Source organism: Corvus hawaiiensis, chromosome 29, assembly GCF_020740725.1.
Source record: "Corvus hawaiiensis isolate bCorHaw1 chromosome 29, bCorHaw1.pri.cur, whole genome shotgun sequence".
Lineage (NCBI taxonomy): Eukaryota > Metazoa > Chordata > Aves > Passeriformes > Corvidae > Corvus > Corvus hawaiiensis.
Window position 1 is genome coordinate 2,695,992 of NC_063241.1, and position 22,806 is coordinate 2,718,797.

General features: G+C 54.6%; 1 protein-coding gene and 1 long non-coding RNA gene across 13 annotated transcripts in view; both read right to left on the minus strand.

Annotated features, from left to right (window-relative positions):
* Positions 1–22,806, minus strand: part of COPA (COPI coat complex subunit alpha) — a 60,128-nt gene that overhangs the window by 9,515 nt on the left and 27,807 nt on the right. For 2 of the 3 annotated variants that reach the window (XM_048288654.1, XM_048288656.1), the window contains 12 exons: positions 21,398–21,548; positions 19,502–19,568; positions 17,643–17,718; positions 14,275–14,357; positions 12,523–12,662; positions 11,503–11,588; positions 10,296–10,434; positions 9,314–9,476; positions 6,437–6,583; positions 4,113–4,302; positions 2,936–3,031; positions 2,192–2,280 (listed from right to left, as the gene is read on the minus strand). In XM_048288654.1, coding sequence (XP_048144611.1) covers positions 2,192–2,280; positions 2,936–3,031; positions 4,113–4,302; positions 6,437–6,583; positions 9,314–9,476; positions 10,296–10,434; positions 11,503–11,588; positions 12,523–12,662; positions 14,275–14,357; positions 17,643–17,718; positions 19,502–19,568; positions 21,398–21,548 — 1,427 coding nt within the window. The other variant, XM_048288655.1, reaches the window with a different exon arrangement.
* Positions 5,350–6,427, minus strand: LOC125318185. 10 transcript variants are annotated; one of them, XR_007200299.1, is made up of 4 exons: positions 6,075–6,427; positions 5,580–5,891; positions 5,449–5,519; positions 5,350–5,405 (listed from the first exon to the last, which is right to left on the minus strand). It is a non-coding gene; the product is annotated as an uncharacterized LOC125318185 (long non-coding RNA). The 10 variants fall into 10 exon arrangements; XR_007200301.1 differs by having other exon boundaries at positions 5,355–5,405; positions 5,449–5,549; XR_007200295.1 differs by having other exon boundaries at positions 5,359–5,405; positions 5,449–5,891; positions 6,075–6,336; positions 6,367–6,409.

Consider the following 22,806-nt stretch of genomic DNA (forward strand, 5'->3'; position numbering starts at 1 on the left):
CCCTCCTTCCTTGAATTCCCAGTTTTCCAGGATTTCCCCCATCCCTGCCCTCCTTCCCGAATTCCCAGAGTTTGCCAGGATTTCCCCCATGCCCACCCTCCTTCCCGAATTCCCAGTTCTCCAGGATTTCCCCCATCCCCACCCTCTTTCCTGAATTCCCAGAGTTTTCCAGGATTTCCCCCATCCCTGCCCTCTTTCCCAAATTCCCAGATTTTTCCAGGATTTCCCATCCCCGCCCTCTTTCCCAAATTCCCAGAGTCTTCCAGGATTTCCCCCATCCCCACCCAGATCCCGCCATCCCCTCCTTCTCGAATTCCCGGAGTTTTCCAGGATTTCCTCATCCCCACCCTCTTTCCCAAATTCCCAGAGTCTTCCAGGATTTCCCCCATCCCTGCCGTCCTTCCCAAATTCCCGGAGTTTGCCGGGATTTCCCATCCCCACCCAGATCCCACCATCCCCTCCTTCTCGAATTCCCAGATTTTTCCAGGATTTCCCCCATCCCCGCCGTCCTTCCCAAATTCCCGGAGTTCGCCAGGATTTCCCCCATCCCCACCCAGATCCCACCATCCCCTCTTTCCTGAATTCCCAGATTTTTCCAAGATTTTCCCCATCCCCACCCTCCTTCCCAAATTCCCAGAATTTGCCAGGATTTCCCATCCCCACCCTCCTTCCCAAATTCCCAGATTTTTCCAGGATTTCCCATCCCCGCCCTCCTTCCCAAATTCCCAGAGTTTTCCAGGATTTCCTCATCCCCACCCTCTTTCCCAAATTCCCAGAGTCTTCCAGGATTTCCCCCATCCCTGCCGTCCTTCCCAAATTCCCGGAGTTTGCCGGGATTTCCCATCCCCACCCAGATCCCACCATCCCCTCCTTCCCGAATTCCCAGATTTTTCCAGGATTTCCCCCATCCCCGCCGTCCTTCCCAAATTCCTGGAGTTCGCCAGGATTTCCCCCATCCCCACCCAGATCCCACCATCCCCTCTTTCCTGAATTCCCAGATTTTTCCAAGATTTTCCCCATCCCCACCCTCCTTCCCAAATTCCCAGAATTTGCCAGGATTTCCCCCATGCCCACCCTCCTTCCCGAATTCCCAGTTCTCCAGGATTTCCCCCATCCCCACCCTCTTTCCTGAATTCCCAGAGTTTTCCAGGATTTCCCCCATCCCTGCCCTCTTTCCCAAATTCCCAGATTTTTCCAGGATTTCCCATCCCCGCCCTCTTTCCCAAATTCCCAGAGTCTTCCAGGATTTCCCCCATCCCCACCCAGATCCCGCCATCCCCTCCTTCTCGAATTCCCGGAGTTTTCCAGGATTTCCCCATCCCCACCCTCTTTCCCAAATTCCCAGAGTCTTCCAGGATTTCCCCCATCCCTGCCGTCCTTCCCAAATTCCCGGAGTTTGCCGGGATTTCCCATCCCCACCCAGATCCCACCATCCCCTCCTTCCCGAATTCCCAGATTTTTCCAGGATTTCCCCCATCCCCGCCGTCCTTCCCAAATTCCTGGAGTTCGCCAGGATTTCCCCCATCCCCACCCAGATCCCACCATCCCCTCTTTCCTGAATTCCCAGATTTTTCCAAGATTTTCCCCATCCCCACCCTCCTTCCCAAATTCCCAGAATTTGCCAGGATTTCCCATCCCCACCCTCCTTCCCAAATTCCCAGATTTTTCCAGGATTTCCCATCTCCGCCCTCTTTCCCAAATTCCCAGAGTCTTCCAGGATTTCCCCCATCCCCACCCAGATCCCCCCGTCCCCTCCTTCCCAAATTCCCAGAGTTTTCCAGGATTTCCCCATCCCCACCCTCTTTCCCAAATTCCCAGAGTCTTCCACGATTTCCCCCATCCCTGCCGTCCTTCCAAAATTCCGGGAGTTGGCCAGGATTTCCCCCATCCCCGCCGTCCTTCCAAAATTCCCAGAGTTTGCCAGGATTTCCCCCATCCCCACCCAGATCCCGCCGTCCCCTCTTTCCTGAATTCCCAGCTTTTTCCAGGATTTCCCCCATCCCCGCCCTCCTTCCCAAACTCCCAGAGTCTTCCAGGATTTCCCCCATCCCCACCCAGATCCCACCATCCCCTCCTTCCCGAATTCCCAGACTTTTCCAGCATTTCCCCCATCCCCGCCCTCCTTCCCAAATTCCCGGAGTTTTCCCGCAGTTCTCCCGGAGTTTCCCCGGAGTTTTCCCGGCGTTCCCACCGTCTCCTTCTCGGGATCAAAGGATTCCCGCAGGCTCTCAGCCTCCTCGTCCAGCCCGTGCGTGGCGGCCGTCAGGAACGCCAGCGACTCTGCAATTCCCACCGGGAATGGCCCTCAGGGCGGGAAGAGCCCCCCGGGATCCCGGAATCCCGACCTTGGAGTCCTTGGATCAACCAGGGATCCACGTGGGAATGTTCCCCGGCACCCACGGGAAGGGGAATCGCACCTTGGGATGGAGCGGGAATGGATGGGAATGCCCTGGATTTAGGGAATGACCACTGGGATAATGGGAATTCCCTGGGTTTAGGGATAAATAATGGGAACGGCCATGGGAACGATGGGAAATACTGGGAATAGCCACTGGAATAATGGGATAAGCATTGGAATGACAACCACTGGGATAACGGAAACGCTGCTCCCCCTGGATTTAGGGAACAGCCATTGGAATAATGGGATTCACTGCTGGAATAACGGGAATGATGGGAATAACAGTTGGAATAACGGGAATGACCACTGGAATAACGGGAAATAATCGGAATAACCTCGCACTCAGCTCCTCAGGGATCATCCCAAGGAGCCGCCAGAATTCCCTGCCCACCCCAGGAGCCTTTCCCGAGCTCCTGGGGCAGAATTCCCGCTGGCAGTGACTCCCTTCCCCCGGAATTCCCCCGGGAACGCTCCCTTCCCCCCGGAATTCCCTCAGGAACGCTCCCCTCCCCCCGGAATTCCCTCGGGAATGCTCACTCTGCCCGCAGCTCTTGAGGATCCGGACCCTCTCGGCCACGTCCCCCAGGTACAGCGCGTTCTGGTAGTGGCCGCTCATGTCCTTCCGGATCTCGGCTGCACCAACGGCCATCAGCCGCCGCCTTCCCCGGCCCCCATCCCGGCCCCCATCCCGGCTCCCATCCCCGGCTCCCATCCCAGCTCCCATTCCCAGCTCCCGTTCCCAGCCCCCATTCCCAGCCGCCGCATTCCCGTTCCCATTCCCGGCTCCCATTCCCGGCTCCCATCCCGGCTCCCATCCCCGGCTCCCATTCCCGGCTCCCATTCCCGGCTCCCATTCCCAGCTCCCATTCCCGGCTCCGATCCCGGCTCCCATTCCCGGCTCCGATCCCGGCTCCCATTCCCAGCTCCCATCCCGGCTCCCATCCCGGCTCCCATTCCCATTCCTGGCTCCCATTCCCAGCCCCCATTCCCATTCCCAGCTCCCATTCCCAATCCCAGCCCTCATCCCCGGCTCCCATTCCCATTCCCATTCCCAGCTCCCATCCCCGGCTCCCAGCCCCCATTCCCATTCCCGGCTCCCATCCTGGCTCCCATCCCCAGCTCCCATTCCCAGCCCCCATTCCCATTCCTGGCTCCCATTCCCAGCCGCCGCATTCCCGGCTGCCATCCTGGCTCCCATTCCCGGCTCCCGTTCCCATTCTCAGTTCCCATTCCCAGCCCCCATTCCCATCCCCAGCTCCCATTCCCGGCTCCCATTCCTGGCTCCCATCCCCGGTTCCTATTCCCGGCTCCCATTCCCATTCTCAGCTCCCATTCCCAGCCCCCATTCCCATTCCCAGCCCCCATTCCCAGCTCCCATTTCCATTCCCCGCTCCCATTCCCAGCTCCCATTCCCAGCTCCCATTCCCATTCCTGGCTCCCATTCCCAGCCGCCGCATTCCCGGCTGCCATCCTGGCTCCTATTCCCGGCTCCCGTTCCCATTCCCAGCCCCCATTCCCAGCTCCCATTTCCATTCCCCGCTCCCATTCCCGGCTCCCATCCCCAGCTCCCATTCCCGGCCCCCATTCCCATTCCTGGCTCCCATTCCCGGCTCCCATCCCAGCCCCCATTCCCATCTCCCATTCCCATTCCCATTCCCAGCCCCCATTCCCATTCCCAGCCGGAAGGCGCCGGGCCCATCCCGGCCGGCCTCACCGATCTTCATCATCTTGCGCAGCTTCTCCAGGTTGCCGGTGATGAGGTAGAGGAAGGAGAGGCGGTCGAAGTTCTTGGTGCGCTGGTAGCACATCTCCACCACCTGGTGGTTGCCCTGCAGCAGCGCCACCTCGCCCAGCTTCTCCCAGCAGCCCTTGTCGTCCAGCGCCTTGGCGGCCTCCAGGGCGATCTGCTCCCACGGAATTCCGGGATTCCGGGATTCCAGGGATCGGGAGCGGGGATTGGGAGAGGGGAATCCACAATTCCACAGTTAGAGAGCATCGGGAGCGGGAATTCCAGACCCAGCTTCTCCCAGCAGCCCTTTGGGGCCTCCAGGGTGATCTGCTCCCACGGAATTCCGGGATTCCGGGATTCCAGGGATCGGGAGAGGGGATTGGGAGAGGGGAATCCAGAATTCCACAGTTAGGGAGCATCGGGAGCGGGAATTCCAGACCCAGCTTCTCCCAGCAGCCCTTTGGGGCCTCCACGGCTTTGGCGGCCTCCAGGGCGATCTGCTCCCATGGAATTCCGGGATTCCGGGATTCCAGGGATCGGGAGAGGGGATTGGGAGAGGGGAATCCACAATTCCACAGTTAGAGAGCATTGGGAGCGGGAATTCCAGACCCAACTTCTCCCAGCAGCCCTTTGGGGCCTCCAGGGCGATCTGCTCCCACGGAATTCCGGGATTCCGGGATTCCAGGGATCGGGAGAGGGGATTGGGAGAGGAGAATCCAGAATTCCACAGTTAGGGAGCATTGGGAGCGGGAATTCCAGACCCAACTTCTCCCAGCAGCCCTTTGGGGCCTCCAGGGCTTTGGGGGCCTCCGGGGCGAGCTGTTCCCAGGGAATTCCGGGATCAGGGGGATCAGGAGCGGGGAATGGGAGCGGGGATTGCGGAATTCTAGGATTAGGGGGGATTGGGAGTGGAGATTCCAACTTCCCAAAACGGACGGCCCAAAACATCCCGGAACATCCCAAAACCTCCTAAAACATCCCAAAACATCCCAGAACATCCTGAAACATCCCGAAATATCCCCAAACCTCACAAAACCTCCCAGAACATCCCGAAAGATCCCAGAACATCCTGAAACATCCCAAAACATCCCAAAATGGCCCAAAACATCCCAGAACATCCTGAAACATCCCAAAACATCCCAAAACCTCCTAAAACATCCCAGAACATCCCAAAACCTCCAAAAACCTCCCAGAACATCCCGAAACCGCCCCAAACATCCCAAAAACCTCCAAAAACCTCCCAGAACATCCCAAAAACCTCCCCAAACATCCCAAAACCTCCAAAAACCTCCCCAAACCTCCCCAAAACATCCTGAAACACCTCCTAAAACATCCCAGAACATCCCAAAAACCTCCCCAAACATCCCAAAACCTCCCCAAACATCCCAAAACCTCCAAAAACCTCCCAGAACATCCCAAAACCTCCTGAAACATCCCAAAACCTCCCCAAACATCCCAAAACCTCCCCAAACATCCCAGAACATCCCAACACCTCCCCAAACCTCCTGAAACATCCAAAAACCTCCCAGAACATCCCAAAACATCCCAGAACATCCCAAAACCTCCTGAAACCTCCCCAAACTTCCTGAAACATCCCAAAACCTCCAAAAACCTCCCAGAATGTCCTGAAACATCCCCAAACATCCCAAAACCTCCAAGAACATCCCAAAAACCTCCCCAAACCTCCTGAATCATGCAAAAACCTCCCAGAACATCCCAGAACATCCCAAAAACCTCCCCAAACATCCCAGAACACCCCAAAACCTCCCAGAACATCCCAAAACCTCCTAGAACATCCCAAAACCCATCCCAGAACATCCCAAAACCTCCCAGAAGATCCCAAAACCTCCCCAAACATCCCCGAACATCCCAGAACATCCCAGAACATCCCAAAAACCTCCCCAAACATCCCAGAACATCCCAAAACCTCCCCAAACATCCCAAAACCTCCTCAAACTTCCTGAAACATCCCAAAACCTCCAAAAACCTCCCAGAATGTCCTGAAACATCCCCAAACATCCCAAAAACCTCCCCAAACATCCCAGAACATCCCAAAACCTCCCCAAACATCCCAAAACCTCCCCAAACTTCCTGAAACATCCCAAAACCTCCAAAAACCTCCCAGAATGTCCTGAAACATCCCCAAACATCCCAAAAACCTCCCCAAACCTCCTGAAACCTCCAAAAACCTCCCAGAACATCCCAAAACCTCCCGGAACATCCCGAAACCTCCCAGAACATCCCAAAAACCTCCCCGAAACCTCCCCGAAACCTCCCGGAACCCTCCGGCCCCCGCGGCCGTGCCGCACCTCGATGTTGCCGCACTCCAGGGCCAGGCTGAAGCGCGTCTTCTCGTCCTTGACGAAGTGCAGCGCCACCTCGGGGTAGCCCTTGCGCTGCAGGTACGCGATGATCGACTGCCCCACCAGCTTGGCGTTGCGCACCATGTGCAGCACCTGCGCGGCACCCCAGAAACCCATGGAAAATATTCCCAAAAATCCATGGAGAGCGTTCCCAAAAACCCATGGAGAGCGTGCCCAGAATCCATGGAGAGTGTTCCCAAAAACCCATGGAGAACGTCGCCAGAATCCGTGGACAACGTTCCCAAAAATCCATGGAAAGCATCCCCAGAATCCATGGACAGCGTCCCCAAAAATCCATGGAGAGCATGCCCAGAATCCATGGAGAGCATTCCCAAAAACCCATGGAGAGCGTGCCCAGAATCCACGGACAACATTCCCAAAAATCCATGGAGACCGTGCCCAAAAACCCATGGAGAACGTCGCCAGAATCTGCGGACAACGTTCCCAAAAATCCATGGAGAGCATCCCCAGAATCCATGGACAGCGTCCCCAAAAATCCATGGAGAACGTTCCCAAAAATCCATGGAGAGCGTGCCCAGAATCCATGGAGAGCGTTCCCAAAAACCCCATGGAAAGCATCCCCAGAATCCATGGAGAGCGTCCCCCAAAATCCATGGAGAGCATTCCCAGAATCCTTGGAGAGCGCTCCCAAAAATCCTTGGAGAGTGCTCCCAAAAATCCATGGAAAGCATCCTCAGAATCTGCAGACAACGTTCCCAAAAATCCATGGAGACCATTCCCAGGATCCATGGAAAGTGCCCCCGGAATCCGTGGAGAGCACCCCCAAAAATCCATGGAGAACGTCCCCGGAATCCGTGGACAACGTTCCCAAAAATCCATGGAGAGCGTGCCCAGAATCCTTGGAGAGCGTCCCCAAAAATCCATGGAGAGCATCCCCAAAAATCCATGGAGAGCGTCCCCAAAAATCCATGGAGAACGTCCCCAAAAATCCATGGAGAGCGCTCCCAAAAATTCATGGAAAGCATCCCCAGAATCTGCAGACAACGTTCCCAAAAATCCATGGAAAACATTCCCAGAATCCATGGAAAGTGTCCCCGGAATCCGTGGAGAGCACTCCCAAAAATCCATGGAGAACGTCCCCGGAATCCGTGGACAACATTCCCAAAAATCCATGGAGAGCATTCCCAGAATCCATGGAGAGTGTCCACAAAAACCCATGGAGAACATTCCTGGAATCCATGGAGAGCGTGCCCAGAATCCATGGAGAGCGTGCCCAAAAATCCATGGAGAGCGTGCCCAAAAATCCATGGAAAACATCCCTGGAATCCACGGTAAACGTTCCCAAAAATCCATGGAAAGCATCCCCAGAATCTGTGGACAACGTTCCCAAAAATCCTGGGAAAACGCTCGCAAAAATCCCTGGAAAATGCTGGCAGAATCCATGGAAAGCCTTCCCAGAATCCCTGGAAAATGTTCCCAAAATGCTCCCAATCCCGTTTTCCCCCATTCCCAACCCCATTCCCATTCCCAGGTTTCCTCACCTCATTGCACTTCCTGTTGATCAGCGCCAGTTTGAACCTGACCTTGGCGGGGTCGATGGTGAGGACTCGGGGCTCACCCACATTGCTCCCCCAATCCCACTCCCAATCCCAATCCCAATCCCAATCCCATTCCCAATCCCATTCCCAATCCCATTCCCAATCCCATTCCCAGGTTTCCTCACCTCATCCCATTTCCTGTTGATCAGCGCCAGTTTGAACCTGACCTTGGCGGGGTCGATGGTGAGGACTCGGGGCTCACCCACATTGCTCCCCCAATCCCATTCCCAATCCCATTCCCAATCCCAATCCCAATCCCATTCCCAGGTTTCCTCACCTCATCCCATTTCCTGTTGATCAGCGCCAGTTTGAAGCGGAACTCGGTGGGGTTGATGCTGAGGACTCAGAGCTCACCCACATTGCTCCCCCATTCCCAATCCCAATCCCATTCCCACTCCCAATCCCACTCCCAATCCCATTCCCACTCCCACTCCCAATCCCATTCCCAATCCCAATCCCATTCCCAATCCCAATCCCAATCCCAACCCCAATCCCATTCCCAGACCTCCTCACCTCATCGCACTTCCGGTTGATCAGCGCCAGTTTGAAGCGGAACTCGGTGGGGTCGATGGTGAGGACTCGGGGCTCACCCACATTGCTCCCCCAATCCCATTCCCATTCCCATTCCCAATCCCAATCCCATTCCCAATCCCAACCCCATTCCCAATCCCACTCCCATTCCCAATTCCCGTTCCCATTCCCAGACCTCCTCACCTCATTGCACTTCCTGGTGATCAGCGCCAGTTTGAACCTGACCTTGGTGGGGTCGATGGTGAGCACGTGGGGCTCACCCACATTGCTCCCTCATTCCCAATCCCATTCCCAATCCCAATCCCATTCCCAACCCCATTCTCATTCCCAATCCCATTCCCATTCCCAATCCCGTTCCCAACCCCATTCCCAACCCCAATCCCAGGTTTCCTCACCTCATCCCATTTCCTGTTGATCAGCGCCAGTTTGAAGCGGAACTCGGTGGAGCCAACGGTGAGGACTCAAGGCTCATCCGCATTGCTCCTTCATTCCCAATCCCATTCCCAATCCAATTCCCAATCCCACTCCCAATCCCAATCCCATTCCCAACCCCAATCCCATTCCCAGGTTTCCTCACCTCACCGCATTTCCTGTTGATCAGCGCCAGTTTGAAGCGGAACTCGGTGGGGTCGACGGTGAGGACTCGGGGCTCACCCACATTGCTCCCGTTCCCATTCCCAATCCCAATCCCATTCCCAATCCCATTCCCACTCCCATTCCCAGGTTTCCTCACCTCATCGTACTTCCTGTTGATGAGCGCCAGTTTGAAGCGGAACTCGGTGGGGTCGATGGTGAGCACGCGGGGCCGGCACTCGCGGTCCAGGCAGTAGACGTTGTTGCCCTTGACGCGCGTCACGTAGATGGGCAGGTCCAGGGTGCGGATGATCCCGTGATCCCTGCTCCGGGGGGGCGTTCCCGGTGAGCTCCCGGCAGTGCCGCGGCATTCCCGGCACCGCGGCATTCCCAGCAGTGCCGCGGCATTCCCGGCCCCGTGGCATTCCCAGCCATGCTGTGGCATTCCCGGCAGTGCCGTGGCATTCCCAACCCCGCAGCATTCCCCGCCGTGCTGTGGCATTCTCGGCCGTGCCGTGGCATTCCCAGCAGCGCTGTGGCATTCCTGGCCCCGCGGCATTCCCAGCAGTGCCGTGGCATTCCCGGCACTGCGGCATTCCCGTCTGTGCCATGGCATTCCTGGCCATGCCGTGGCATTCCCAACCCCGTGGCGCTCCCGGCTGTGCCGTGGCGCTCCCGGCCGTGCCGTGGCATTCCCAGCCGTGCCGTGGCACTCCTGGCCCCGTGGCATTCCCAGCAGTGCCATGGCATTCCCAACCTTGCAGCATTCCCGGCCGTGCCGTGGCATTCCTGGCAGTGCCGTGGCATTCCCAACCCCGTGGCATTCCCGGCCGTGCCATGGCATTCCTGGCCATGCCATGGCATTCCCAACCCTGCAGCATTTCTGTCTGTGCCGTGGCATTCCTGGCCCCGCGGCATTCCCGGCCATGCCATGGCACTCCCAGCCCCGCGGCATTCCCGGCCGTGCTGTGGCACTCCCAGCCCCGCGGCATTCCCGGCCGTGCTGTGGCACTCCCAGCCCCGCGGCATTCCCGGCCGTGCCGTGGCATTCCCAACCCCGCAGCATTCCCGGCCGTGCCGTGGTATTCCCAGCCCCGTGGCATTCCCGGCCGTGCCGCAGCATTCCCGGCCGCGCCGCTCACCCGCTGGTGACGGCGTATTTGATGTGGTTGCTGGTGGTGTAGATGAAGACGCCGCTCTCGTCCCAGGCGCCGCTCTTCACCCGGATGTTCTCGTGGATGTTGCACAGCGATTCCAGCTTCCGGTTGCAGATCATGATGGCTGGGAAGGATCCGTGGGAATGCCGGGAATGACGGGAATGAAAAGGAATCGCGGCAACGCCGCGGTCAAACGGAGCAGTTCTGGGGGATCGTGGGGTGCTTCGGGTGGGAAGGGCCCGGAATCGCGGCCAGTCCCAGCCCAGGGACCTTCCCCGGGCCCAGCTGGATCCAAGCTGGGATTGGGAACTCCCAGGGATGGGAAATCCGGGATTTATCCCTAAAATCCCCTCGGAGCCAGCGCAGGGAATCCCAGAATGCTTTGGGATGGAAAAGATCCCCAAAGATCTGAGAGCAGCACCATTCCCAATATCCCAGGTGGATCCAGGCTGGGATTGGGAACTCCCAGGGATGGGAAATCCAGGATTTATCCCTAAAATCCCCTCGGAGCCAGCCCAGGGAATGCTGGAATGGAAAAGACCTTAAAGATCCTTAAAGATCCCCAAAGATCCAAGAGCAGCGACGTTCCCAACATCCCAGGTGGATCCAAGCTGGAGCCGGGCGCTGCCAGGGGTGGGAAATCCGGGATTTATCCCTAAAATCCTCTCGGAGCCAGCGCAGAGAATCCCAGAATGCTTTGGGATGGAAAAGATCCCCAAAGATCCAAAGGCAGCGACGTTCCCAATATCCCAGGTGGATCCAAACTGGGATTGGGCATTCCCAGGGATGGGAAATCCGGGATTTATCCCTAAAATCCCCTTGGAGCCAGCGCAGGGAATCCCGGAATGGTTTGGGATGGAAAAGATCCCCAAAGATCCCAGGGCAGCGACGTTCCCAGGTGGATCCAGGCTGGAACCAGGCGCTCCCAGGGATGGGGAATCCATGGAATCTCCAGGATTTATCCCTAAAATCCCACCCCCATCAGCTCCCACTCCAAGTTTTCCCTCGGGAGCCGCCCAGGGAGGTTTGGGATTCCCATCCCTGAAGGAATCCCCGGCCGCTCCCACCCCGCTGGGACCTCGGGGGGCGTTTCCCACCTTGGAATTCTCCGAGGTTTGATCCCAGCGCCGGGAGGAGCCGGAGATTCCATAAAAACCCGGCCGGCCGGGATCTCCCCAGCCCCAGGGCTCACCGTGCTTGGCCAGCAGCGCCACGTGGGACATGTCGGCCGACCAGATCACGTACTTCACCTTGGAGATCTTCACCGACGCCAAGGTCCTGGGAAATCCCGCAGCGGCGTCAGGGAACGGCCCAGATCCAGCCCCGGAATCGCCACGATCCCCCCCAAAAAAATCCCCCAGTGGATGCCAGAAAATACCACCAGTGGATGCCAAAAAACCCGCCCGTGGATCCAAAAAATATCCCCCAGTGGATCCAAAAAATATCCCCCAGTGGATCCCCAAAAAACCCGCCAGTGGATCCGGAAAAAATCCCCAGTGGATCCAAAAAAAAAATCCCCAGTGGATTGTGGGTGGGAAAAGCGGGATTGGGGTGGGAAAAGAGGGATTTGGGGGGGAAAAGAGGGATTGGGGTGGGAAAATTGGGATTTGGGGTGAGAAAAGCGGGATTGGGGTGAGAAAAGTGGGATTGGGGTGAGAAAAGTGGGATTGGGGTGAGAAAAGAGGGATTTGGGGTGGGAAAAGCGGGATTTGGGGTGGAAAAGCGGGATTGGGGTGGGAAAAAGGGATTGGGGAGGGAAAAGAGAGATTGGGGAGGGAAAATTGGGATTCGGGGTGGGAAAAGAGGCATTGGGGTGGGAAAAAGGCATTGGGGTGGGAAAAGAGAGAATGGGGAGGGAAAAGAAGGATTTGGGGTGGAAAAGAGGGATTTGTGGTGGGAAAAGTGGGATTGGGGTGGGAAAAGCGGGATTTGGGGTGGGAAAAGAGGGATTTGGGGTGGGAAAAGAGGGATTTGGGGTGGGAAAATTGGGATTGGGGTGGGAAAAGTGGGATTGGGGTGGGAAAAGCGGGATTTGGGGTGGGAAAAGAGGGATTTGGGGTGGGAAAATTGGGATTGGGGTGGGAAAAGTGGGATTTGAGTGGCAAGAGTGGGATTTGGGTGGGGAAAGCAGGATTTGGGTGAGAAAAGCGGGATTGGGGTGAGAAAAGCGGGATTGGGGTGCGGAATGCCCCGGAAATTCCCGGCTTCCCACCTTTTCTGCTGGACGTCGAAGAGGGTGATGGAATCCGAGTCCCTCAGGAGCAGATTCCCGGTGCCGGCGTAGAAAATCTCGTCGCAGTTGGGCACCTGAACCTTCTTGGTGATCTCGTTCTTCAGGTTCTTGATCAGGATCTGCCCGGGAAGAGAAACCTCGGGAATTCCGGCATCGGAATCCTGCGGAGCTGGTCCCAATCTCCCGCTTTTCCCGACCCCTTTTTTTGGGGTCAGACCCCCCCAGAGGTGCTCCCCATCATCCCAATCTCCCGGATTTCCTGTGGAGCCAATCCCAATCTCCCGCTTTTCCCGACCCTTTTCCCATTGGGATCAGCCCCTCCAGAGCCAATCCCATTATCCCAATCTCCTGCTTTTCCCGACCCCTTTTTCTGGGATCAGACACCCCCCCGGAGCTGCTCCCATTATCCCAAGCTCCCGGATTTCCTGTGGAGCCGATCCCAATCTCCCGCTTTTCCCCACCCTTTTCCCATTGGGATCAGCCCCTCCAGAGCCAATCCCGTTCTCCCAATCTCCCCCTTTTCCCAACCCCTTTTTTTCGGGATCAGGCTCTTCCTGGACCATCCCCCTGGATGCTCCCCATCATCCCAATCTCCTGTTTTTCCAAACCCCGTGGTTTTGGGATCAGGCCCCTCCAGAGCCAATCCCATTATCCCAATCTCCCGCTTTTCCCGACCCTTTTCCCAATGGGATCACGCTCCCCCTGGAGCTGCTCTCCATCATCCCAATCTCTCGGATTTCCTGTGGAGCCGATCCCGCTCTCCCGCTCTTCCTGACCCTTTTCCCATTGGGATCAGCCCCTCCAGAGCCAATCCCGTTCTCCCAATCTCCTGCTTTTCCCAACCTTTTGTTTTGGGATCAGCCCCTCCGGAGCCAATCCTGTTATCCCAATCTCCCGCTCTTCCCAACTCTTTTCCCACTGGGATCAGCCCCTCCGGAGCCACTCCCATTATCCCGATCTCCCATTTTTCCCAACCCTTCTTTTTGGGATCAGGCCCCTCCGGAGCTGCTCCCATGATCCCAATCTCCTGCTTTTCCCAACCTTTTTTTTTTTGGGATCAGGCCCCCCCAGAGCCGCTCCCGTTATCCCGCCCTTCCCAACCCTTTTCCCATCGGGATCAGCCCCCCCAGAGCCGCTCCTGCTTGCCCGCTTTTCCCAACCCTTCTTTTCGGGATCAGGCCCCTCTGGAGCTGCTCCCGTTATCCCAATCTCCCGCTCTTCCCCACCCTTTTTTTGGGATCAGGCCCCCCAGAGCCGCTCCCGCTCTCCCGCCCTTCCATTTTCCCACTGTTCCCATTTTCCCGCCATTCCCGCTCTCCCGCCCTTCCCATTTTCCCACCATTCCCGCTCTCCCACCATTCCCATTTTCCCACCCTTCCCGTTTTCCCGCCATTCCCATTTTCCCACCATTCCCGCTCTCCCACCATTCCCATTCTCCCACCATTCCCGCTCTCCCACCATTCCCATTTTCCCACCATTCCCATTTTCCCGCCCTTCCCATTTTCCCACCATTCCCATTTTCCCGCCCTTCCCATTTTCCCGCCATTCCCATTTTCCCGCCATTCCCACTCTCCCACCGTTCCCATTTTCCCACCATTCCCGCTCTCCCGCCATTCCCATTTTCCCGCCATTCCCATTTTCCCGCCCTTCCCGCTCTCCCACCATTCCCATCTTCCCGCCCTTCCCGTTTTCCCGCCGTTCCCGTTTTCCCGCCCTTCCCGCCGCCCTCACCGAGTGCATCCTGTCCAGCACAGCGAAGCGATTCCGCGCCACCCACACGGCCGTGAGCCCCGAGCTGCGCTTCCCCTCCGGAGCTGCAACCCCAAATCCCGGGAATGAAGCCTTGGGATGGCCCCCGGGACCGGCCCCGCTCGGCTCCCAGCAATTCCCACAATTCCCGGGAAATCCGGGGCTGTTTGTGGGATTCGTTCCTCCCTGAGGGGGGTGGGGAGAGCCGGGACATTTCCAGAGGGAGGGAACCGGGATTGGGATGGGAATGGGATTGATGGGATTGGGATTGGTGGGATTGATGGGAATGGGATTGATGGGAATGGGATTGATGGGAATGGGATTGATGGGATAGGATGGGATTCAGGGATTGGGATGGGAATGGGATTGATGGGATTGATGGGAATGGGATTGATGGGAATGATGGGATTGATGGGATTGGTGGGAATGGGATTGATGGGAATGATGGGATAGGATGGGATTGGGAATGGGATTCAGGGATAGGAATGGGATTGATGGGAATGGGATTGATGGGAATGGGATGGGATTCAGGGATTGGGGATGAGATTGGGATTGATGGGATTGATGGGATGGGATTCAGGGATTGGGATGGGAATGGGATTGATGGGATAGGACGGGATTGATGGGATGGGATGGGACTGGGATTGATGGGAATGGGATGGGATTCAGGGATTGGGATGGGATTCAGGGATGGGATTCAAGGACTGGAATGGGATTGATGGGAATGATGGGATAGGATGGGATAGGGAATGGGATTCAGGGATGGGAATTGGATTGATGGGAATGGGATTGATGGGATTGATGGGATTGATGGGAATGGGATTGATGGGAATGGGATTGATGGGAATGGGATTGATGGGATTGATGGGATTGGGAATGGGATTCAGGGATGGGAATGGGATTGATGGGATAGGACGGGATAGGATGGGATAGAGAATGGGATTCAGGGATGGGAATTGGATTGATGGGAATGGGATTGATGGGATTGATGGGATTGGGAATGGGATTGATGGGAATGGGATTGATGGGATTGGGATTGATGGGATTGATGGGATTGGGAATGGGATTGATGGGAATGGGATTGATGGGAATGGGATTGATGGGAATGGGATTGATGGGAATGGGATTGATGGGATTGATGGGATAGGACGGGATAGGATGGGATAGAGAATGGGATTCAGGGATGGGAATTGGATTGATGGGAATGGGATTGATGGGATTGATGGGATTGGGAATGGGATTCAGGGATGGGAATGGGATTGATGGGATTGGGATTGATGGGATTGGGATTGATGGGATTGATGGGATTGGGAATGGGATTGATGGGAATGGGATTGATGGGAATGGGATTGATGGGATTGATGGGATTGGGAATGGGATTGATGGGAATGGGATTGATGGGAATGGGATTGATGGGATTGATGGGATAGGACGGGATAGGATGGGATAGAGAATGGGATTCAGGGATGGGAATGGGATTGATGGGAATGGGATTGATGGGATTGGGATTGATGGGATTGGGATTGATGGGATTGATGGGATTGATGGGATAGGATGGGATAGGATGGGATTGGGAATGGGATTCAGGGATGGGAATGGGATTGATGGGATTGGGATTGATGGGATTGGGATTGATGGGATTGATGGGATTGATGGGATAGGATGGGATAGGATGGGATAGGATGGGATAGGATGGGATTGAGAATGGGATTCAGGGATGGGAATGGGATTGATGGGATTGGGATTGATGGGATTGGGATTGATGGGATTGATGGGATTGATGGGATAGGATGGGATAGGATGGGATTGGGAATGGGATTCAGGGATGGGAATGGGATTGATGGGAATGGGATTGATGGGATTGATGGGATAGGATGGGATGGGATGGAATTGAAGGATTGGGATGGGATTGATGGGATTTCTGGGATAGGACGGGATGGGATAGAATTGATGGGATAAAATGGGATGGGATTGGGTCCAGGGATTGGGATGGGAATGGAATTGATGGGATTGATGGGAATGGGATTCAGAAATTGGGATGGGATTCAGGAATTGGGATGGGATTTATAGGATTTCTGGGATAGGATGGGATGGGATTGGGTTCAGGGATTGGGATGGGATGGGATGGGATTGATGGGATTTCTGGGATGGGATGGGATAGGATGGGATGGGATTGGGATCAAGGATTGGGATGGGATGGGATTGATGGGATTCAGGGATTGGGATGGGATTGATGGGATTTCTGGGATGGGAGGGGGTTGTGTTGGAATCCGGAGCTTTTCCAGCCGGGAATGGGCTCGGGAAGCGAAGCCGGAGCTGCTCCCGCCCCTTTTCCCACCATCCCCACACTTCCAACATTCCCACTCCGGTTTCCCAAAAAAACCCCGGAATTTTTGGGGTCGGAATTGCCCCTAAAGCTCCTCCCATTCCATGGGACTCCTTCCCCTATTCCAGCCTGGGATATTCCATTCAAAAACCGGAATCTTCAGCCGGAAAACTCCCTGAAAATCCCCATTTTCCGAGGCCGGGCCCTTCTCCCTCCTCTGGAATCGGAATTTTCCCTTCTCCCTCATTTTTCGGGAGCCGAGCCCGGCGTCAGCTGCGACCCCTTCCATCAAATCCAGGGATTTGATTGATATTCCCAATATCCCTCCTGCATAAACTTCCCAAAAAGCCGCTTTTTTTCCCCCCATTTCCCTCCAAATCCAGCCCAGCAGGGAACCATTCCCTGCTCCAAACCCTGAGGAATCCATAAATCCCTGGAAAAATCCCGCAGCCGTCACCGGCAGCCCCTTCCCCCCTGCCAGGGGGAGCAGCTGGAGCCGATCCCGAGCGGAATTCGCAGCCAGGATTTGGGGTTGGCGGCGGGCTTGGAAATCCCATCCAATCACAGCTCCGGAATTGTCAATTCCCAAAAAAAAAAACCCCAAAAAAAAACCGGATCTGGGATTGGCCAAAAGAGGGAAAACAAAATAAATTCCCGCTTTTGTCACTTTGAAAAGCGATTTCCCGGGAATGAAACATCCCAAATCCGCAGGGTTTGGACACAGCCAGGAAAGCTCCTGCTGGGTGGAAAAAATTGGGAAAGGCAGCGGAGAATTCCTAATAAAATATGGATCGGAAGCTGTAAAATTCGGGATGAGCATGAATTTTTCAAGGCGCTGCCGGGAGAAGGGAAAAGCTGCCAAAAATCCGCGGGAATTCGGGAGAAACGGAAAGGTTTGGGAGGGGGGAAAGGGGGAATTTTTGGGATGAATCGAAGGGGAAATGTTGGGGAGGAGGAGGAGGAGGAGGAGGAGGAGGAGGAGGGGGTGGGGAAGAACATTCCCGGGGTTTTGGGGAGCACCCACCGTCGGGATTTTGGGAATCGGCGTCCTTGGGAATGGTGTAGAGGTCGTAGGTGCTGTTCTCCAGGTTGCTGGCTCGCTGCGGGACGGGAAAAAGGGGAATTTCAGGGGTTCCTGCCCCAAAAAAAGGGGATTATCCCCCAAAAAATCAGGGATTCCAAGGACTGCGCCAAAAAAAAGCAGGGATTGCAGGGATTTTCCCCTCAAAAAAGCGGGATTTGAGGGGTTTTTCCAAAAAGAATCAGGGATTTGAGGGTTTTTTCCCCAAAAAAAGTGGAATTGGTGGGATTTTCCCCCCAAAATCAGGGGTTTGAGGGATTTTTCCCCAAAAAATGTGGAATTGGTGGGATTTTCCCCCAAAAATCAGGGATTGCAGGGATTTTCCCCCCAAAAAAGCAGGGATTGCAGGGATTTTCCCCCAAAAAATCAGGGATTTCAGGGATTTTCTCCCCAGAAAAGCAGGGTTTGCAGGGATTTTCCCCCAAAAAATCAGGGATTTTCCCCCCAAAAAAGTGGGATTTGAGGGGTTTTCCCAAAAAAATCAGGGATTTCAGGGATTTTCCCCCCAAAAAATCAGGGATTTTCTCCCCAAAAAAGTGGGATTTGAGGGGTTTTCCCAAAAAAATCAGGGATTTCAGGGATTTTCCCCCAAAAAAATCAGGGATTTTCTCCCCAAAAAAGTGGGATTTGAGGGGTTTTCCCAAAAAAATCAGGGATTTGAGGGTTTTTTCCCAAGAAAGAAGTGGGATTGGAGGGATTTTCCCCCAAAACTCAGGGGTTTGAGGGATTTTTTTCACCAAAAAACCACGGAATTTGTGGGATTTTCTCCCAAAAATCAGGGATTTGAGGGATTTCCCCCCAAAAAATGTGGAACTGGAGGGATTTCCCCCAAAAAGAATCAGGGATTTGAGGGATTTTTCCAAAGAAAAAAAATGGAATTGGAGAGATTTTCTCCCCAAAAAAATGTGGAATTTGAGGGATTTTCCCCAAAAAGAATCAGGGATTTCAGGGATTTTTCCCCAAAAATCAGGGATTTGAGGGATTTTTCCCCAAAAATGTGGAATTCTAGGGATTTTCCCCCAAAAAATGTGGGATTTAAGGGGTTTTTCCCAAGAAAAAAGTGGGATTGGAGGGGTTTTTCCAAAAAGAATCAGGGATTTCAGGGATTTTTCTCCCCAAAAAATGTGGAATTGGAGGGATTTTCCCCAAAAATGAGGGATTTGAGGGGTTTTTCCCCAAAAAAAGTGGAATTGGAGGGATTTTTCCCCAAAAATCAGGGATTTGAAGGATTTTTCCCAAGAAAAAAAATGGAGGGATTTTTCTCCCCAAAAAAAGTGGAATTGGAGGGATTTTCCCCAAAAATCAGGGATTTGAAGGATTTTTCGCCAAAAAATGTGGAATTGGAGGGATTTTCCCCCAAAAACCAGGAAATTGAGGGGTTTTTCCCAAGAAAAAAAATGGAGGCATTTTTCTCCCCAAAAAAATGTGGAATTTGAGGGATTTTCCCCAAAAAGAATCAGGGATTTCAGGGATTTTTCCCCCAAAAATCAGGGATTTGAGGGGTTTTTCCCAAGAAAAAAAACGGAATTGGAGGGATTTTCTCCCAGAAATCAGGGATTTGAAGGATTTTTTCCCCAAAACCTGTGGAATTGGAGGGATTTTCTCCCAGAAATCAGGGATTTGAGGGATTTTCCCTCCAAAAATGTAGAATTGGAGGGCTTTTCCCCCTACAAAAAGTGGGATTTTGAGGGATTTTCTCCCAGAAATCAGGGATTTGAAGGATTTTTTCCCCAAAACCTGTGGAATCGGAGGGATTTCCCCCCAAAACTCCGGGCTTGGAGGGGTTTTCCCGAGGCACTCACGGTGCAGAGCAGCACGGAATTCTCGGCCGGGTTGTAGGACATGCTGAACACCGGGAACTTGGAGCCGCTGGAAGGCAAAAAAAAAGTGGGAAAAGGGAAAAATCGGGAAGAGAGGAGGAGGAGGAGGATTTGGGAATCCCAAACGGGGCCAAAAACCGGGAGAATTCCTCCAAAAACGGAGCAGATTCCTCGTGGGAAAAGCACGGCTCCGTCAGAATTCCAGGAGGAGAAGAGTTGGAATTCCAGGCCGGATCTCCAATCCCGAAATTCCCCCTCTGCAGAGCCCCAAATCCTCCCCAAATCCCGGTTTTTAGGCTTTGAAATCCGCTTTTCCCCAGGTTTTCCAAGCTCCACCCCCCCTCGGGAACGCCAGAATTCCATAAAGGAATTCCAAGGGGACCTCAAAGCCCTCGACCCCAAAATTCCCCCTCTCCAGATCCCAAAATCCCCCTAAAATCCCATTTTTTTCCCCCCTTTAACCCCTCCCAGCATAAATCCCAGCCCAGGATCGGAACCAAGGATGGATCCCAGATTTTCTGGGATAACTTTGGGAATTCTGGGCTGGATCCCCAAATCCCCCCATCCTTAAATCCCCCTCTCCAGATCCCAAAATCCCCCTAAAATCCCATTTTTTTCCCACTTTAACCCCTCCCAGCCTGGGATGGGAACCGAGGATGGATCCCGGATTTTCTGGGATAACTTTGGGAATTCCGGGCTGGATCCCCAAACCCCTCCACCCCAAAATTCCATCTCTGCACAGCCCCAAAATCCCATTTTTTTCCCACTTTAACCCCTCCCAGCCCGGGATGGGAACTAAGGACGGATCCCGGATTTTCTGGGATAACTTTGGGAATTCCAGGCTGGATCCCCAAACCCCTCCACCCCTTAAATTCCCCCTCTCCAGATCCCAAAATCCCCCTAAAATCCCATTTTTTCCCCACTTTAACCCCTCCCAGCATAAACCCCAGCCCAGGATTGGAACCAAGGATGGATCCCGGATTTTCTGGGATAACTTTGGGAATTCCAGGCTGGATCCCCAAATCCCCCCACCCCAAAATTCCCCCTCTCCAGATCCCAAAATCCCCCTAAAATCCCATTTTTTCCACCCTTTAACCCCTCCTAGCATAAATCCCAGCCCAGGATTGGAACCAAGGATGGATCCCGGATTTTCTGGGATAACTTTGGGAATTCCGGGCTGGATCCCCAGATCTCTCAACCCCAAAATTCCCCCTCTCCAGATCCCAAAATCCCCCTAAAATCCCATTTTCCCCCCCCTTTAACCCCTCCCAGGGTAAATCCCAGCCCGGGATCGGAACCAAGGATGGATCCCGGATTTTCTGGGATAACTTTGGGAATTCCAGGCTGGATCCCCAAACCCCTCAACCCCAAAATTCCCCCTCTCCAGATCCCAAAATCCCCCTAAAATCCCATTTTTCCCCACTTTAACCCTTCCCAACATAAATCCCACCCCAGGATCGGAACCAAGGATGGATCCCGGATTTGCTGGGATAACTTTGGGAATTCCGGGCTGGATCCCCAAACCCCTCAACCCCAAAATTCCCCCTCTACCCCAAAATTCCCCCTCTCCAGATCCCAAAATCCCCCTAAAATCCCGTTTTTCCCCACTTTAACCCCTCCCAGGGTAAATCCCACCCCAGGATTGGAACCAAGAACGGATCCCGGATTTTCTGGGATAACTTTGGGAATTCCTGGCTCAATCTCCAACCCCCCCACCCCCAAAATTCCCCCTCTCCAGATCCCAAAATCCCCCTAAAATCCCATTTCCCCCCCCCCCTTTAACCCCTCCGAGCTGCGGCGCTTTGGGATCCCAGCCCGGGATGGGAACCGAGGAGGGATCCCGGATTTTCTGGGATAAAACTTTGGGAATCGCGGCACCTCCGGAGCTGCATCACGGCCACGTCCTTGGAGCTGCCGAAGTCGAGCTGCCGCAGGAAGCGCTCCTTGACGTAGAACAGGGAATTGCCGTGCACGGCGTGCGCCGGCCGCTCCCGCTCCAGCTTGAACACCAACATCCCGCCGTCGTGGCCTGGGAAAGGCGGAATTCCGGCCGGGAATGGGGGACGGGAACGGGGAGGGGGATGGGGATGGGGGAGGGGAACGGGAATGGGGAGGGAGAGGGGAAAAGGCCGGGAATTCCCTAGGGAATTGTGCAGGGACTGGGGAAATCCAGGGAATTCCATAGGGAAGGGGGGATCTGGGAATTGTGCAGGGAATTCCACGGGGAATGGAGAAATCCGGGAATTGTGCAGGGAATGGGGAATCCGGGAATTCCATAGGGAATGGGGAAATCTGGGAATTCTGCAAGGAATTCCCTAGGGAATTGTGCAAGGACTGGGGAAATCCAGGGAATTCCATAGGGAATGAGGGATCTGGGAATTGTGCAGGGAATGGAGGAATCTGGGAATTCTGCAAGGAATTCCCTAGGGAATTGTGCAGGGACTGGGGAAATCCAGGGAATTCCATAGGGAAGGGGGGATCTGGGAATTGTGCAGGGAATTCCATGGGGAATGGAGAAATCCGGGAACTGTGCAGGGAATGGGGAAATCCGGGAATTCCATAGGGAATGAGGGATCTGGGAATTGTGCAGGGAATTCCATGGGGAATGGAGAAATCCGGGAACTGTGCAGGGAATGGGGAAATCCGGGAATTCCATAGGGAATGGGGAAATCTGGGAATTCTGCAAGGAATTCCCTAGGGAATTGTGCAAGGACTGGGGAAATCCAGGGAATTCCATAGGGAAGGGGGGATCTGGGAATTGTGCAGGGAATTCCATGGGGAATGGAGAAATCCGGGAACTGTGCAGGGAATGGGGAATCTGGGAATTCCATAGGGAATGGGGAAATCTGGGAATTCTGCAGGGAATGGAGGAATCTGGGAATTCTGCAGGAAATTCCACAGGGAACAGGGAAATCCAGGAATTCCACAGGGAATGGAGAAATCCAGGGAATTCCATAGGGAATGGGGAAATCTGGGAATTCTGCAAGGAATTCCCTAGGGAATTGTGCAAGGACTGGGGAAATCCAGGGAATTCCATAGGGAACGGGGGATCTGGGAATTGTGCAGGGAATTCCATGGGGAATGGAGAAATCCGGGAACTGTGCAGGGAATGGGGAAATCCAGGGAATTCCATAGGGAATGAGGGATCTGGGAATTCTGCAGGGAATGGAGGAATCTGGGAATTCTGCAGGAAATTCCACAGGGAACAGGGAAATCCAGGAATTCCACAGGGAATGGAGAAATCCAGAGAATTCCATAGGGAATGGGGAAATCTGGGAATTCTGCAA